The sequence below is a fragment of the Aegilops tauschii genome, chromosome 3 (assembly GCF_002575655.3).
Source record: "Aegilops tauschii subsp. strangulata cultivar AL8/78 chromosome 3, Aet v6.0, whole genome shotgun sequence".
Lineage (NCBI taxonomy): Eukaryota > Viridiplantae > Streptophyta > Magnoliopsida > Poales > Poaceae > Aegilops > Aegilops tauschii.
In genome coordinates this window covers 68,125,951-68,142,827 of record NC_053037.3, presented here as the reverse complement: position 1 = coordinate 68,142,827, position 16,877 = coordinate 68,125,951, and the positions used below count along the sequence as shown (strand labels likewise).

The window sequence follows — 16,877 nt, the reverse complement described above, 5'->3', positions numbered from 1 at the left end:
TAAACATAACAATAGTCTTGTGAAGCCCCAAACCCAAACCCTCGACCCTTGTCACCCATTCACATCTTGCATGCTTCTGACTCGTCTATTCTATAGTTGGAGAACGCGTCATAAAGAGAGTTGGTTGGTAAAAATTTAGACCCATACTCCTGGGAATTTCAGTTATTCCAGAATCAATCATTTCTAGTCTAGAACACTTGTAACTTAGCTGTAGGGAAAGACAATGTTTGTTACTTTTTTTAGATAATAATGACTCAAACATCCAAATAACCAGAATACATTTCTTACACGGTAAGATACATGAACTTTTTTCTTTTCAAAACTACAAGGAAAGAAGTAAAAACATGGAAAAGGACAAGTGAAAAAGCGGCGTCTTCTGCTCCACTTGTCTCTACCGCAGTCCACATACAAAACCGAACCACCACGTACCACTGTCGCGAATCGTGAAGCGGATCCGACGCCCCGGGCGCCTCCTCCCCGCACTCTCCTCGCCCCCCTTCCACAGTCCCTCCCATCCATTACGCCGAGGGCGAGAAAAAGCAGAAAGGGGAGAGAGAGAAACTAAACCCGACTAGGCGCACCAAACCCAACCCACAACGCACGCACGCCGCCGCCGCCATCTCCGGCGACCGCGGCGACCACCGCGGCGCCCAAACCCTAGGGCTGCCGCTATCCCCTCAGCGCCTGGACTCTGATGCGTCCCAGCCCATGGCCCCCCACCTCCGTCTCGCCCCCCAGGCCCGCCTCCTGTTGCTGGTGCTCGCTGTCGCCCTCGGCCTCGGGAGTGCCGCCCCCGGCCCGGGCCACGGGCCGGAGGCGTCAGATCGGGCCGAGCCGGACCCGTACTCGATCCTGACGTGGCACGACTACTCGCCCCCGTCGCCGCCGCCCCCGCCGCCGCCGCCGGCGGCGCCGGCGGCGACCTGCGCCGACGACCTCCATGGGAAGGGGGACTTCAGCACGACCTGTGAGCTATCCGAAGAGGTCCAGCTGGACGGCGACGTCTACATCACCGGCAACGGCAGTCTGGTCCTCAACTCCGGTGCGGCCCTGACCTGCGAGAAGCCCGGGTGCGTCATATCAGCCAACCTCTCCGGCGAGGTGCGTCTCGGCCGCGGCGTGCGGGTCGTTGCCGGGTGGGTCTCCCTCGCGGCCGCTAACATCACAATCGCCGACACGGTCATTGTGAACACTAGCGGTCTAGCCGGCGATCCGCCTGACCGCACCAGCGGCGTCCCCACGGGGACGCACGGGGATGGAGGTGGTCACGGCGGTCGAGGTGCGAGCTGCTACGTCAAGGATGGGCAGTCGCAGGAGGACTCATGGGGAGGTGATGCCTACGCATGGTCAGACCTTGAGCACCCGTTTAGCTATGGAAGCAAAGGGGGCTCTACTAGTGTTGAGAAGGACTACGGTGGCGTCGGCGGTGGTATCTTGTGGCTGTTTGCGGATGACCTGCTAATGAATGGTACAGTGCTCGCAGATGGTGGTGATAGCAGTGATAAGGGCGGGGGTGGTTCTGGTGGGAGCATCTATATCAAGGCCGAGACTATGTGAGTGTTCGTGAAATGCTTTAATAATTAATACCCATCCTGCTTCCTTTCTACTGATTGGGCTGACCAACTAGCAGTTAAGCTATTTAATTTAACTGATTAACTTGAAGATTGGCAAATGGTTTCCCAAATTGGACTGGTAGGTCCTGTTGATTAGGAACTAGTTGAGATTTAGGAGTATAACAGTGTTCGTGTTGTGATTGTGTCATATAATGATGCATGAAATTTGTAACTACACTGAACTTAGTTGAGCTTTCGGGGTCGGGGTCAGTGAATTAAAATATAAGAGACAAACGTTCCCTTTCGCTTATATTTCATTGATTATTACATTCATTATTCATACAGTAGATTATACTTTAATGACTGAAAGAACATAAATATGTACTCAGAATTTTAGGAGCGTAGTCTGGTTCGAACTAGTGCTGAAAATTGTCATGTTGGGATGCTAATAAATGGAAACTTAGTTTGGTTTACCATGTAAGTTATAATCACTGTCTTCACTACATTGCTCTGTCAAGTGGATTTGGGGATTATCTTTTGCTCGAAGATCACACTGGATAATGAGTGGTAGCGAAATGACGCATAAAGTTAATAGTTTGTCGATTTAGCAAAGTTATTCTACTGATAATAAGTTTCCAGTAACATAAATATATACTAAAATTGGTATTCAACTGCAATCATTGCTTGAGTGCTATACCAGTGTGACCAGTGAGGAATAATTCTTCTATCTATAACTGCGCACCTAGCTACTTTTATTACCAGTCATTTGAACGGAAAAATTTCTGGTGTCTTTCCTCTTATAGTTTGACTAATGCTATTTTGCTTTTGTTGCAAGTCCTTTGATTACGTATGTCAGTATTCTAGTGAGTACGTGCAGGTTTTCCCTCTCTGATCTTCTGTTGGGCGACAGGCATGGTGCTGGCAAAATCAGTGCTTCTGGAGGCAACGGTTTGGCTGGGGGTGGTGGAGGACGGGTTTCTATTAATGTTTTCAGTAGGCATGATGATACCCAGATATTTGTTCATGGTAACTTTTTCAAATCTGAATATTTGATGCAGATTTATCTTTTGTTCACAAGTCATCATCCCTTATGGCTCTGACAACTTGGTAGTACAAATATGCTGACTGTATGCTATTACACCTTGTTGCTCTGGTGCACTCGCTGACACTCATATATAGTTGTGTACCCATATTTTACCATATTTTTCTACATTCTTGCATTCCTAAATTTAGCTTAGCAACTCTGCATTTGCAAGAGACATGATCACCTGAATGCTCTGCACTGTTTGTCTCAAATACAATAATATTCACTATTCAGCCATGGAAGCATGCTATGCTACTACACGTCTACTCCTTTTGTATGCTTGCTCTTAGGTTTCAACATGTTTATTAGTGAAGTGCTAGTGAAGTTCCCAGTTTGAGTACTCTTGAGCAACTTTCTTATTGATTTAGGGATGAATGCAGTGTCTAGACAACCCTATTGATTGTTGTTTTATTTGCGTTTGCGTTTAAAGTGTGTTACCTTTGCCAGGTGGAATGAGTTCGGGCTGCCCAGATAATGCAGGAGCTGCTGGAACTCTTTATGATGCAGTACCTAAGAGTCTTGATGTTAACAACAATAACATGAGTACACAGACTGACACTCTTCTGTTGGACTTCCCAAATCAGCCACTATGGACAAATGTTAACATCAGGAATCATGCCAAAGTTGTTGTGCCCTTGCTCTGGAGTCGTGTTCAGGTATACAATGTTTTGCAGTATTATAATGATTAATGCTCTACCGGTTATGGCGTCTTCAGTAATGCCACTTCCCTGGCATGGATCTGTTTAATGCTCTAGCGCTCTGACCATGACAGTTTGGGTGAATCGTGCTTCAATTCGTCTTTAATTTATCTATGCTCCAAAAAAGCAGCAGGATATATATTTGATATTTTTATTTTTAATCATCTGTTGTATTATCTATTTATCACAAATGCTATGCCGCTACATATGCTACTTTACAACCAAAAGGAAGCACTGTGATTTACATTTGGCATTCTCCTCTGTGTTAATATCGTGTGAACAAAGCACTCCAACATTTGTTGAGGTGTCTTGTGGGGTTTGTGCTCCTGCTTCCTTGCAAATATTTTTCCTTTTCATGACTTCATGCTCCCATGCCCATTTGATATGCATGCTGAAGTAGTGTTGAGCTGACTCACACAAGTTTTTTCTGGAAACTCTGATTTTTCAGTCAAAGTTAAGGAAATTACGGCAGAAAACTTCGGAAAGATGATTATCTCAAACTGCAAATCCAAGCAAGTGACGCCAGTTTTGACATCAAATGGCGATTTTTGGTCTTGTGTGAATCATTCAATGTTTTTAATAAGGTGGTAAGGCGAGGCGAGGCGCTGTAGCACTGCCTCACCTTTTAAGCTCTTAAACCGTAAGGCGAGGTGACGCCTTAGACACACACACACACACACACACACACACAAACACACACAAACACACACACACACAATATATGGCAGCCAATAAGGAGATTTAACAACTAGAATCAACAAAATGTACCATGGGTTGCATAACATGATAACTGGCAGCAAAGCTGGATCGTAGGATGTAGGTCTTTGCCTAGGATCATTGGACATATCATAAGCATCAGCAGCCGCAGCCGCAGCCGCAGGTTCCATCAGAGCAGGGGACACTTTGGCACTGTAGCAATACAAAGGGATGGGCAAAGGCCAAAGGGGTCAGAGAAAATGGCAACAGTCAAGGCAGGGGAAGAGGAGGAAAAAGCATAGGAGTGAAGAGATGCATGGGTAAGGAGAGCAGCAAGGTGGTGTGGCTATGGCCTTGTGGTGGAGCGTGGAGAATCAGATGCGGAGAAGGAGCAGCAGATGAGGAGGAGAAGTAGAGGCGGAGGAGAAAAGAAGAAGTGGAGCCTTTACCAGAGTGGCGGCGGTTAAGCAGGCTCTTGAAGACGACTTGGCGACCCTTTGATCTCACTGGGCTGTGCCAGAGGAGGAGACTTGAGAGGATGAGGCGGTCCGCGCAGATCTGAGCCATGGAAGGTGGTGCTCAAGTTGCAGTTGCCAGCCGCCGCCTAGGTATCCAGAGAGGAGAAACCGGGAGAGCTCTGCTCTTAATTGTTTAGTATGGTTTGCTTCTCTTTCTCCTCCTTATACCAATTTCCTGCTCGAGGGCTCTGGTTCCCGCTCGTTGCTGCTCTGGCTATGATGTCCATCTTGGCCCAGGGTGATGCCCTACGTGCCTCAAAGTCCACGCCTTAAGCTGCTGTCTAAGGAGGGCGTGGTGCCTCACGGTTGGAGTGCGCCTCGACGCCTAAGTGACGCCTTGAAAACACTGGAATCATTAGAGCACTAAACTTGTGGTTTTGCGACAGAAAACCTAAAAGTTGTGGTAAATTGACACGAGTTCTCCTGAAGCGTTGTGGTTTTGTGAAATTCACTCATATATATGATGCAAGTTGCAGTTCCCTTATAATAAGGCAATAACTCCATGTTTTTTCAAAGTATTTGAAAATAGTATGGTACCAATTATTTTTATTATTCAGGTTCAAGGGCAACTTAGCCTAAAATCTGGTGCTGTTCTGACGTTTGGATTGACCGGTTATCCATACTCGGAGTTTGAACTGATGGCTGAGGAGCTTCTTATGAGTGACTCAACAATCAAGGTGATTTAGCTGTTCTTGTTATTTGCTGTTTTTCTGGTGCATCAGTTTTACATATGTCACACTATTTTGAACTTCTGTAGGTGTTCGGTGCTTTGAGAATGTCTGTTAAGATGCTCCTTATGTGGAACTCCAGAATGCTTATTAATGGCGGTGGAGATTCAGTAGTTGCGACGTCCTTACTGGATGCTAGCAATTTGATAGTCCTGAAGGTCCATTATCGCCCACTGTCATTGACTCTTTTTTCCCTTTTGCTGCTTTTATTTACGCACGTCGATTTCTTGTATATTTGTCAGGAATCATCTGTGATACATTCTACCGCTAATCTTGGAGTTCGCGGTCAAGGTCTGCTGAACTTATCTGGAGATGGAGACATAATCGAGGCACCACGTCTTATTTTGTCACTGTTCTACAGCATACGAGTATGATAGATATCCTTCAGCACAACATGTTCTGTTTCTTTATCCACATATTTGTTTGTATCTACTTGTTATTTTGCATATTCATTTTTACTTTTTAGCCCATCACTGCATATTCTATTTATAAGCAACAACCTTGTTACTGTTTTCTATATATTTTACTCGTGTCAAATATCCTTGTCATACTTATTCAGCTGCAGACGAAAACTTTTCCTCAATGCAGTTTACATTTTTGCTTATTGTATATAGCCTTTCTTTTGTCTCCCCACTTTAATCAACCAATATGCTCTATTTAGATAGGTTTCATTTATAGAGATGTCCTGATTAAGATGGCTCATATTTTTCCACTCATTCAACTTTGGCGTGATAGTTAATTCTATTTCCTTGATGAGCCCTCTCTGCTGTCTATTTTCTCCTGTACTTATGATTTCGAGTTATTACTACTAACTATACTGATTTGATGTTGCGTTAGTTGCTTCATGAGGTAACCAGCCTTTCTGTAACTACTGAAAGAAGTACCTATAATGTTATATATTTTGTAGGTTGGACCTGGCTCCATTTTACGGGGTCCACTTGTAAATGGAAGTAACGGCGATGTGTAAATACTTCAACCTTCAACTATTGCATTGACATATTTCCAGTGCTGGAAAGTTTTTTGCTCGTTAATGAGCTGTTAAATTTTGTACATCTATTAGGTCCCCAAAGCTGAACTGTGAAGATGAGAGTTGCCCTGTAGAAATAATTCATCCACCAGAAGATTGCAATCTGAATTCTTCACTGTCATTTACTCTCCAGGTACACTGGTTTTTTATCTTTCCGGTGTGATGTATAGGCTACTTTGTTGGTAACATAAACATTACTACCCCTCTTCCTTTTAGGTATGCCGTGTAGAAGACATTGATGTCTGGGGTCTCGTACAAGGAACTGTAATTCATTTCAATAGGGCAAGAAGTGTTACTGTTCACACATCTGGGACTATCAGCACAACAGGATTGGGTAATTTCCTATCTTCCTTTTGTCTGCCAGAATATGCAGTTGACTTTTGGCCCGCACTTTTAGGGGCACCTTGATTTATCCTGTGGATCCTGTGAGTAGACCAGCCCGTATTGATCAGCTATATGATTTAAGTATACTGTAGAAAATTCTAGAGCTGCTTGCTTATTAAGTCTTTCAGAACACTCTAATATTACAACTCTGTAACTTTCGACACATGCTAACATTAATTTTTAAGATTCAGCCAGTTTGTCAAAACGTAGTGTTCTATTTTGTTGTTTTCAGTAGCAAATATATGTTATATTGTATTCCAACCAGATGAGCACAAAATAAGCAGTCTAATGCTGATAATACCCGATGCGGATTTTGGAGCTTGGGTACGGGAACCTCTATCTATACTGCAGAGAATTGCATTTAGATGGTCCAACTTTTTAATAGGGAAAATCAGGTATTGATTTTGATTGAATATATGGTAAATACAGCCATCAATACATGTGAGGTGGGCCATGGATAGGCAATGCCGGTACATCCTCAATAACTAAGAAAACTACATGTGGAACCCACTAACAAAAGTAAATGTAACATTAATTAGTTACCCTCCCATTCATTTTGAAGTTGCAATTTTTAATTCATAATTATCTAATATTACTCATTTAAAGTAAATAAGCTTCATGTGGAAGTACACTAAATTTCATTACGAGTACACAGCCCCTCTTTGTACCTCCTGCACATTGAACGCTGTAGAATGGAGTAGTTCTCTCTGTGCTTTCAGGAATATTTGCCTTGTGTAAATATTAGATGCATGCTTTTTCTGTTGGCTGCAATGGGAAGCATGAAGGCACAGCTCTTGTTTGCTTCGTTATCCATTTTTATTGTCTTCTTTTATATCTCATATATTTCAATGAACTTCACTATTCTTTCCTTAGGAAGCAGTCTTTGAATAATGCGTTCATACCTTCACCATTTTCAAGTAATTTGATAAATAGATAGAAATCCTGAAATGAATGGACACCCAGATTTCCCTTATTCGCCACATGAATTGCTTATCATTTCTCTGTTCGTCTCAGCTTGATAAGCTGGTGTAAACCCCTTTGCGGGGCATGAGGAGAACCGTGTATTTTGTGCATGCTATTTTACTTCATGTGGCTTTATATTATCATATGTTTCAAACTATTTCGTCTCAGTTTCTTCATTTCCATTTCTTATGACTTCAGGCTGCAAAAGTGGAATAGGACGAGGAAGATTATTAAGTAGCGGCCTAAGCGGTGGTGGTGGACACGGTGGTAAAGGGGGGAACAGTGTTGTTAATGGAAGCCGTGCTGAGGGTGGACCTACATATGGTAATGCCGATTTGCCTTGTGAACTTGGCAGTGGAAGTGGCAATGACTCAACAGGGCTTTCCACAGCTGGTGGTGGTATAATAGGTAACACATATATCCATGGTTGACCATATTTAGTCTAATAGGTCTCAAAAACTTGTGTCTTATGGTTGTTGTGACTGTATTCCAGTGTTGGGCTCATGGGAGTATTCTCTACCAAGTCTCACGCTCTACGGTACAATAGAATCAAATGGTGGTAGTTTGACTGATGCTGTAACTAATTCCTCCATTGGACCTGGTGGTGGTTCTGGGGGTACGGTTCTTCTATTTGTGCGCACTTTGTCCCTAGCAGAGAGTTCCGTCCTTTCGAGTGTTGGTGGCTTTGGTCGAGCTGGCAGCGGTGGGGGTGGAGGGGGAAGGATTCACTTTCACTGGTCTAACATTCCTACTGGAGATGAGTATGTTCCTGTTGCAGCTATTAAAGGATCAATACTTGCAAGGTCTGATTTGATCTTTTCTCTAATATTACTTCTAATGTTCTGTTTTCCTGTATGGATGTGCAAAACTATATACTCTAGATTGGCAGTGTGTTTGGCAATTTAGGACATACCATCTGGTGTTAATGGTATTAGCGAATTTATTATTTTTGGTTGTTCAAATCTAATCTTGCAATACTTGAAATCTATATTTGGCCACTCTTCATGTCTAGTCTAATTTTGTTATGGTGATGTTATGTGATGATGAGGCCAAGAAATAGCCGAATTACAGTTCAAGTTTGTAGGTTGTGTGCTATTTCCTCCCCTTCTCGTACCTTTTAACATTTGGAGTTTAACTCCCTGCATCATGCTCGCTCGAACTGTATGTGGTATAGATGGCTCTTGTATCATAGGCTTTTAATTTGTCTATGTATCATTGTATAGGTAGTACGGATGAATTTGCAGAAAATAAACTATTGAAATTAGGTTCAGACTTATGTATGCGTTCGAGTGTGCTTCACTGTGAACTTTGTGACACTTGTGGATTTATCCTCCGTGCTTGTGTTATAATGGGGCCACTCACCTGGGCGCGCGGGCGTGATTGCGTTTGTATGTTTATGCGTCCTTTGCCACCACAAAAAGGAAAGTATGCTTGTTGGTTTGAAGGCACCGTAAGATATCAGAAACATCATTACTTAAAAATTAAAATAAGATAATATGTGATTCCATCAATTTTGGGACATCTCAATTATGATCAAATTTGGATGTATTTAAAGGAAATCCATGTCTTGCAGTATTTTGATTTATCCAAGGTGGATGTGTAATTGAGTTGTGTTTATTTTATGCATACTATGATCAAATTCTATAATTTGGGGCTGAGTTGTGTGGACTTGTGATGTGCATGATGCATTGCAATTTGAGTTTTGCACATTTTCCTTCCATCAACAGCAGTTGTTATATATATTGCTGATTGTATATTCTTGTGCAGCGGAGGAATCAGCAAAGGGCCAGGATTCCCTGGTGAGAATGGAACAGTTACAGGAAGAGCTTGCCCAAAAGGTCTTTATGGTACATTCTGCAAGGTATATGCCATAATCGTGTACCCCCTGTGTCTTGTATTATTTGCATTAACTTGTTACTACCTCTGTCCCAAAATATAAGACGTTGCAGGTCAAATTTGAATTGCAAAAACGTCTTATATTTTGGGACGGAGGTTGTAGTTCACTATCATGATAGTGCTTAAATCAGTCCATGTGTCCATCACCACATTTATCAAAAATAGTAAAACACTGAGCAATCCATTTCTAATTGTGTATTGGTGGCTATATGCATATGTGAACTGTAATTATGTTGTTAATGTGGAGGCGTTCCTTTGGAAAATGCAGGAATGCCCTTTGGGAACATACAAGAATGTTACTGGATCTTCAAAATCTCTCTGCTTTCCGTGCCCTTCAGCCGAACTTCCTCGCCGTGCCGTGTACACAAGTGTCCGAGGTAATTCTTTCTATATTAATTATGGTGTGATATATAGTACTCCCTCCGTCTGGAAACTGTCGCTGAAATAGTGTATCTACACACTGAAACGCGTCTACATACACTCATTTCACTGACGGTTAATTCCAGACGGAGGTTGTATAAGTGCAACCTAAGTAATCAGTTTTACTTCTTTCGAAATATCCCTGCAACTAGGCATTAGAGTCAAATGTAGAATCTTTATTCTTGCTACTATGTTATTTCTTCTATGTTTCCTTTTTTGTGTTATATTGATTGCTTCTAACAAAAAACTCACTTTCGGGTTCTGTAAGTACGAGAGACACTTATTTTTTTTTTCTTGAATATTCTAACTGGAGCTTATGTTTGACAGGAGGGGCTGCTGAAACTCCATGCCCGTACATATGTGTGTCAGACAGATATCGCATGCCTCACTGTTATACTGCTCTTGAAGAGTTAATATACACTTTTGGGGGACCTTGGTTATTTGGTCTACTTCTTTCAGGCCTTCTTATTTTGTTAGCTCTTGTTTTAAGTGTTGCTCGGATGAAATTTGCTGGCACTGATGAGTTACCCGGGCCAGCACCAACTCAACAAGGGTCGCAGATTGATCACTCCTTCCCTTTCCTAGAATCACTAAATGAGGTACTGTATAGATTTTGCCTTTCCAGCTCATATTTAGTTTAAATACCATATGAAGGCTGTTTTTGTTGTTGTTGAGAAAACGAACATGCCGAATTAAAATTGAAGTTTTGCTATTGTTGCAGGTCTTGGAAACTAATAGAGCTGAAGAATCACATGGTCATGTACACAGGATGTATTTCATGGGCCCAAACACCTTCAGTGAACCTTGGCATCTCCCACACACCCCAGCAGAACAGATTACAGAGATTGTGTATGCATGCTTGTCTTCAAACCTAGCCGCTTTGATTTAGTCTTTCTGATCATTTTGTTCAGCAGTCCCCAGTGCTTTGGTGGTTCACTGCTATGATTCAAATATACCTTGGCTGTTGTATATTCTATTGATTTTTTTTTTTGCGGAAGGATATTCTATTGAAATGATACAATTCATGCTTATTTGTGCTGTGTCTGAATTTTCAGGTATGAGGATGCATTTAATCGATTTGTCGATGAGATAAACACACTTGCAGCTTATCAGTGGTGGGAAGGATCTATTTACAGTATCCTTTGTATACTTGCATACCCTTTGGCTTGGTCATGGCAACAGTGGCGTAGAAGAAAAAAATTACAAAGACTTCGTGAATTTGTTCGCTCTGAGTATGATCATTCATGCTTACGGTCTTGCCGTTCGCGTGCGCTTTATGAAGGTCTCAAGGTCCGTTACTCTGCATTTCACTTTGTATTTAAAAACAGCAATCACTAGATGTTCGTGGAATGATCGTATAAACTTGTCTTTGATATTTTCTTTTGCTAGTCTTACTAATTGTACCCATCATTGTGTTTTTCTGTCAGAACATTGAAATGACTTCCAGTTGCACTTTGAAACTAGCTGTTCATCTTGTAACTGATGAAATATCCTCTGAGGGTGGGCAGATAAAAGTTGTACTTTTAAAGTTTTTATGATGGATAGATAGGCAAGTAGTAAATGTTGTTAGCTTGATTGTTGATGTTTAAAATAATCTATAAACGCGGACCATCATGCATAAATTTAGGAATATCAACAGGGAGTAAATTCAAGTTTCAGATAAACCATTTGAGAGAATATTTTGGACAGTTGTAAAGTAAGACAGCTGTAGCGTTCTTCATTTTCTCTTTTCAGACTGAAACAATATCTTTTGAGTCATGATTGAAACTAAGATATGCCTGTTACTCTAATCTACAGGTGACTGCAACCCCAGATCTAATGTTGGGATATTTAGATTTCTTCCTTGGTGGAGATGAGAAAAGGCCTGATCTTCCTCCTAGACTTCGTCAAAGGTTTCCGATGTCCTTGATTTTTGGTGGTGATGGAAGTTACATGGCTCCATTTTCACTTCATAGTGACAGTGTGCTGACCAGTCTTATGAGCCAGGTATGAGTTTAAGATCTTTCAAGCTGCATTGTTCATGCTGCAGAGTTTTTCTTAGAGCCTGATGTTATTTCCAATTCACAGGCTGTGCAACCTTGGATATGGCACCGTCTTGTAGCTGGATTGAATGCGCAGCTGCGTTTGGTTCGACGTGGAAATCTCAAAGCAACATTTCTTCCTGTCCTTAATTGGCTTGAAACTCATGCGGATCCTGCTTTGGGCGTGAATGGTGTACGTGTCGATCTTGCGTGGTTCCAAGCTACAGCATTAGGGTATTGCCAACTGGGTCTTGTTGTTTACACTGTCGAGGGAGAACCAGTGACTGCTGAACTTGATGGCAGCCCAAGAATTAAAATAGAGCAGCATTCGCTGTGAGTTATTATTTATCTGCTGGTCCTCAGCATTTATCATTTTTCTTGCTAAGCTATATTTATTTATAATGTTCTATTGCATCATGCAGAGTGCAGGACATGCTTGCTGATGCTCAACTAAGCCGCTCAAGGATTAAGGATGTTTTTATGCGGAAAAGGATTACTGGTGGCATTCTAGATAGTACTACCTTACGGACACTTATAGACAGGAGAGATTTTCTGTACCCGTTTTCTCTTATCTTGCACAATTCTAAACCAGTTGGGCATCAGGTTTGTCTATGCTACCATTTCAGCTTATAGAATGATTATGACTGAATTATGTAATTTTGCACTTATCATTCATTTGTTTTTAATTGCAGGATCTTGTTGGCTTAGTAATCTCAATATTGCTCCTGGCGGATTTCAGCTTAGTGTTGCTTACTTTTCTCCAGCTATACTCATACTCAATGGCCGACGTTCTCTTAGTTCTGTTTGTTCTTCCTCTTGCGATACTGTCGCCTTTCCCTGCTGGAATAAATGCTCTTTTTAGTCATGGACCACGGCGATCAGCAGGCCTTGCTCGTGTATATGCATTGTGGAACATTACTTCACTGGTTAATGTTGTAAGTACTCAGATAGGACTGTATTTGCATTGGTCACTTATATCTGCAATTGTATGATTTTTGCTTGGCTATACCAAAGTTTACTTCTGTTATATTTCCATAACTTGCTTGACATGCATGTTCAGGTTGTGGCTTTGATATGCGGATTCGTTCACTATAAGTCGTCAACCAAGAGACATCCAAGCACACAGCCATGGAACCTTGGAACGTAAGAATAATTTTCTCTGCTAAGCACAAGCTTATATGCATGTTTGTAAACTCAATTATGTTAGGCGAGCAACCTCCTCTTTTGCTTGCATTTTCTTTATCCTGTCGTTTATTGCACATTTTGAACTCCTATGCAGGGATGAAAGCGGCTGGTGGCTGTTTCCGACTGGACTCATGTTGTTGAAATGCATCCAAGCAAGGCTTGTTGATTGGCATGTGGGTAATCTAGAGATCCAAGACCAAGCGGTATACAGCAAGGACCCGAACATATTCTGGCAGTCGTGACATCTGGTTTTAACAGAGGTGCTTTTGATAGCTTTTTACAACTCGATTTTTTGGGAGTTGATAAAAGAAAAGGAGTGGGGGGCAGCTCGGCCTTTCTTTATTGACCAGGCCAAAGAAGCAACTACAGTGCTATATATGCATACTTCCTCGCCCCTTGTTTAATCATATGCAGGCACACAACCTGTGTTCTGTTTGTATATATAAAGGTGTTCTCGATCCATTCTTTGTAGGATTTAGACACCATAGAATTAAAAACAAATACCCAAGCTAACTGAAGAGAGGGGGGGATGTCATTTTGTTGTTTGTGCTTGTTGTTGCTGTTGTGTTACTGTTATGACCTTGCCCCTTGTGTTGAGCTGGGCATGGCATCAGTGTGTAACTTGAGTTGTATCTTGACTGTATAAAACAAGAACTAACACGCCTCATGGTTTTCATTAACAAATAGTAGCAAGGTTCATATCATCAAGTTTCCATCTTTATGTTCTATCTGTTCTAAATGAGCTGATTTCTGTTGTGGACCTTGACAGGCGGAATGAAGTTGTGAATTCTGAATAATCATTTTGACAGGCTCATGGTTCGTGTTCTTGCAAATTGGCCGCTCATGTAGCTTACCAGAACATGATAGTTGATTTCCTGTAAACAAAAGGACCTCGTACGTGATCGCATGTGGACCTCGTACGTGATCGCATGTAGTGTGACATCTCGTGTGTAGAACATTGTTTGGTTCACTGAAGCTATCACGGACCTATGCAGTTGGTCATAGTTTGAGGAAAGAAAATGATCCTCCACACGAGCCGACTCTCCTTCCTGACAGTAAATAACATAAAACCAGCACAATTTGGGCTAGGGCTTCGGAAAACTACCATTTAAAAAATGGGAAACGTTTGGAGCCGGGGCACCGGCCGAAGCTTCGGCCGGTCCAGTCGACGCGCGCGCGATACGACCCACTCACGAGCAGCCACGTGGCGCGATGGACCCAAAACGACTAGTCCTCCTCCCTTTTCTCTTCTTCCTCTCGCGCATCTCTCTCTTTCTCTCTCCCCACTGCCATGAATCAAGCATTGCCCAGCGCCGCAGGCCTCCCAGGCGCGCCGCCGTTCAGCAGATCTGGCCGCCCTCGCCCAGATCCGCGCGGATCCGCGTGCATCGGAGCTCTCCCTACCTCGCCGGACCCGGGCACGCCGGAGCTGCAACCAGCCATGGCAGGACTGCACCCCCGCGCCGCAAATTTGCTGGAACCTCGACGTCGCGGCGAGACGACGGATGGCCATTTTTTGCTACAACTGTGTTTTGGTTTTGCTACTACCATAGAGTTTTTTTGCTGGAACCGATGGTATTTTTTGCTTCAATCAGAGATGCGCGATAGCTTGGGAGGCTGGCGAGTGCTGCGACCGTTGGCACGAAAGCTTCAACCCAAGATTAAAAATGCTTCAACCGTATACACAGAAAGCTGTAAGCGTTCAGTGCTATCGAGGAAAGCTACAACTGTCTATATAAAATGCTACAACCTTTGATGAAAAAAGCTTCAACCGAACGATAGAGAAAAGCTTTCACCCAGACGCTGCTCAAAAAGAAAAAAGTTTCAATCGTTTACAGAAAAGCTTCTACCGTAGAGGAAAAAGCTTCAACCTTTGAGAGAGAAAGCTACAACCAGACTCTGCAGAATCAGAGAAGTTGCAACCGTTGACGTGAAAAGCTTCAACCATAGTTTGAAAAGCTGCAAACGACGGAATAGAGAAGTTTCATCGGACCACTATGAAAAGCTTCAATCGTAGTTTGAAAAGCTTCAACCGCTGAATTGAAAAGCTTCAATGGGTTTTTATAAAAAAGCTTCAACTCGCTTTATAGGACGCTTCAACCCGCGAGTACACAACAAAAAAGTTGCAACCGTTGACGTGAAAAGCTTCAACCATATTTTTGAAAAGCTTCAACCCGGCGACAAAAAGCTGGACTGGCACCTCACCGTTGATGCAATGGCTTCACGGCGGAGCTGCAGCGGCGACGAACTCGAGGGACCGGCGGTGAACTACTGGCGACTTCACGCGGAGCCGCGGCCATCGGCCGTGAGCGGCGTTGCTACAAGCTGGACGGGGCGACACTCCTTCGTCAGAGTTGCGACCTTTGCCGGCAGGAGCTGCATGCGGCGGAGCTGGCGAGAGCCACGGCGGACCGGGGGCAGGCCACTCGGGCGACGGTGACGCTGGAGAGGAGCCGGCGGCCGGGAGGATGCCGAGGCCCGAGGGTGGCGCTCGTGCTGCCGCGGAAGGAAAGAAGGGGATAGGAGGAAGACAACGGCCCTGGATCGAACGGCTAGAGCTCGCGCATCGGACGGTTGGTGCTGGACCGGCCCAACAGTTGGGCCGGCGCACCGGCGCAGATCAGCGCCCTTAAAAAATTTAGTAAATAGCTTTTAGGAAATTAAAAAAATGGTAGTTCGTCAGGCACTTGGACATGACAGGTCCATGATCTTGGCCCTAAACCGTTCGTCGAGCAGGATGTTGGTGGGCTTGATGTCCCGGTGGAAGATGCGTGGTGCCATCGCCTTGTGGAGGTACTCGAGGCCCCTTGCCGCGCCTAGCGCAATGTCGATGTTGAGGTCGTCCAGGCACTCCCTCAGGTTGCTGTTGGTCATGCACTCGAATACCAGCAGGTGCTCCAGCTGTCGCTCCGGGCAGTACCCCACCATTGGCACCACGTGGCTATGGTTCAGTCGCGACATCAGCTCGATCTGTTCATTCATGGAGGAAGAAGATGAAGATGCCAATCAATGGTCATTGATGTGCTCGCACACGAACACGTCACCGTGTACCCTCGATGCCGGAGGTGATGCACCGCAACTCATGTCGAAGGAGACCCGGCCGGAAGCGTGGTACACAAGCAATTCGGCGAGAGCTTTTGTAGACCCAAAACCCCACACGTCCGGGAGGGACCCTGTCAGGGTGCGTGGCGATTATGGGCTGCCCTAGGTCGGCCTGATCACCACTAGGGCCTCAAGAATCGCCGGCCTGCAGCAAGAAGAACGAACGAAGAATGAGGAATAAGAAGAACAATGGAATAGTTAAAGGTAAAAAGTGGTAGATGAGTCTGTCGATTGTGTGTTGTTCAATTGGCTGTCACCTATTGTCTATATAAGAGGCGTGTGGACTTCCCGTACAAGAAAATGACTCCAAATCCCGTCCAAATCCTTCCAAAATTAACCGAACTTGGATTTAGGTATTCCTGAGACAACAATTTGGTTTTGGATTCTACAGGCCAAATACGACCTCAGATGGAGATGCGCCTAAATGCAAATTTAACCGTTCCGACGAGACAAACAACTTTCATGTTGAACTTTTTTTTTTCGATTCAAGGTCATCTTGAGGGTGTTTTGGCCTATTTTCCAACATCTGCGGCAGAGAAAGTATGGAATATTGGTCGCATAATTACTCAAACATCTGGGTACCTAGCCAGATGATTCGGCTA

General features: G+C 43.7%; 1 protein-coding gene across 1 annotated transcript; it reads left to right on the top strand.

Moving 5' to 3' along the window:
- Positions 1 to 436: 436 nt before the first annotated feature.
- LOC109777787 (uncharacterized) lies at positions 437 to 13,877 on the top strand. The gene is made up of 22 exons (XM_020336349.4): positions 437 to 1,553; positions 2,464 to 2,579; positions 3,085 to 3,293; positions 5,107 to 5,226; positions 5,307 to 5,435; positions 5,520 to 5,645; positions 6,185 to 6,240; positions 6,338 to 6,437; positions 6,521 to 6,638; positions 7,850 to 8,059; positions 8,145 to 8,454; positions 9,419 to 9,512; positions 9,816 to 9,924; positions 10,295 to 10,566; positions 10,689 to 10,816; positions 11,023 to 11,257; positions 11,765 to 11,953; positions 12,035 to 12,321; positions 12,411 to 12,591; positions 12,681 to 12,923; positions 13,049 to 13,131; positions 13,268 to 13,877. Exons 1-22 carry the CDS (start codon positions 709 to 711, stop codon positions 13,413 to 13,415), a joined length of 4,308 nt encoding a protein of 1,435 aa, XP_020191938.1. The 5' UTR covers positions 437 to 708; the 3' UTR covers positions 13,416 to 13,877.
- The last annotated feature ends 3,000 nt before the right edge of the window (positions 13,878 to 16,877 follow it).

Excerpts from the sequence above, each read along its gene's own strand:
- LOC109777787 (XM_020336349.4), top strand. The coding sequence starts at position 709 with ATGGCCCCCCACCTCCGTCTCGCCCCCCAGGCCCGCCTCCTGTTGCTG. Across the intron at positions 10,817-11,022 it reads GAACAGATTACAGAGATTGT|GTATGAGGATGCATTTAATC; the intron begins GTATGCATGCTT and ends CTGAATTTTCAG. Across the intron at positions 11,258-11,764 it reads CGCTTTATGAAGGTCTCAAG|GTGACTGCAACCCCAGATCT; the intron begins GTCCGTTACTCT and ends TCTAATCTACAG.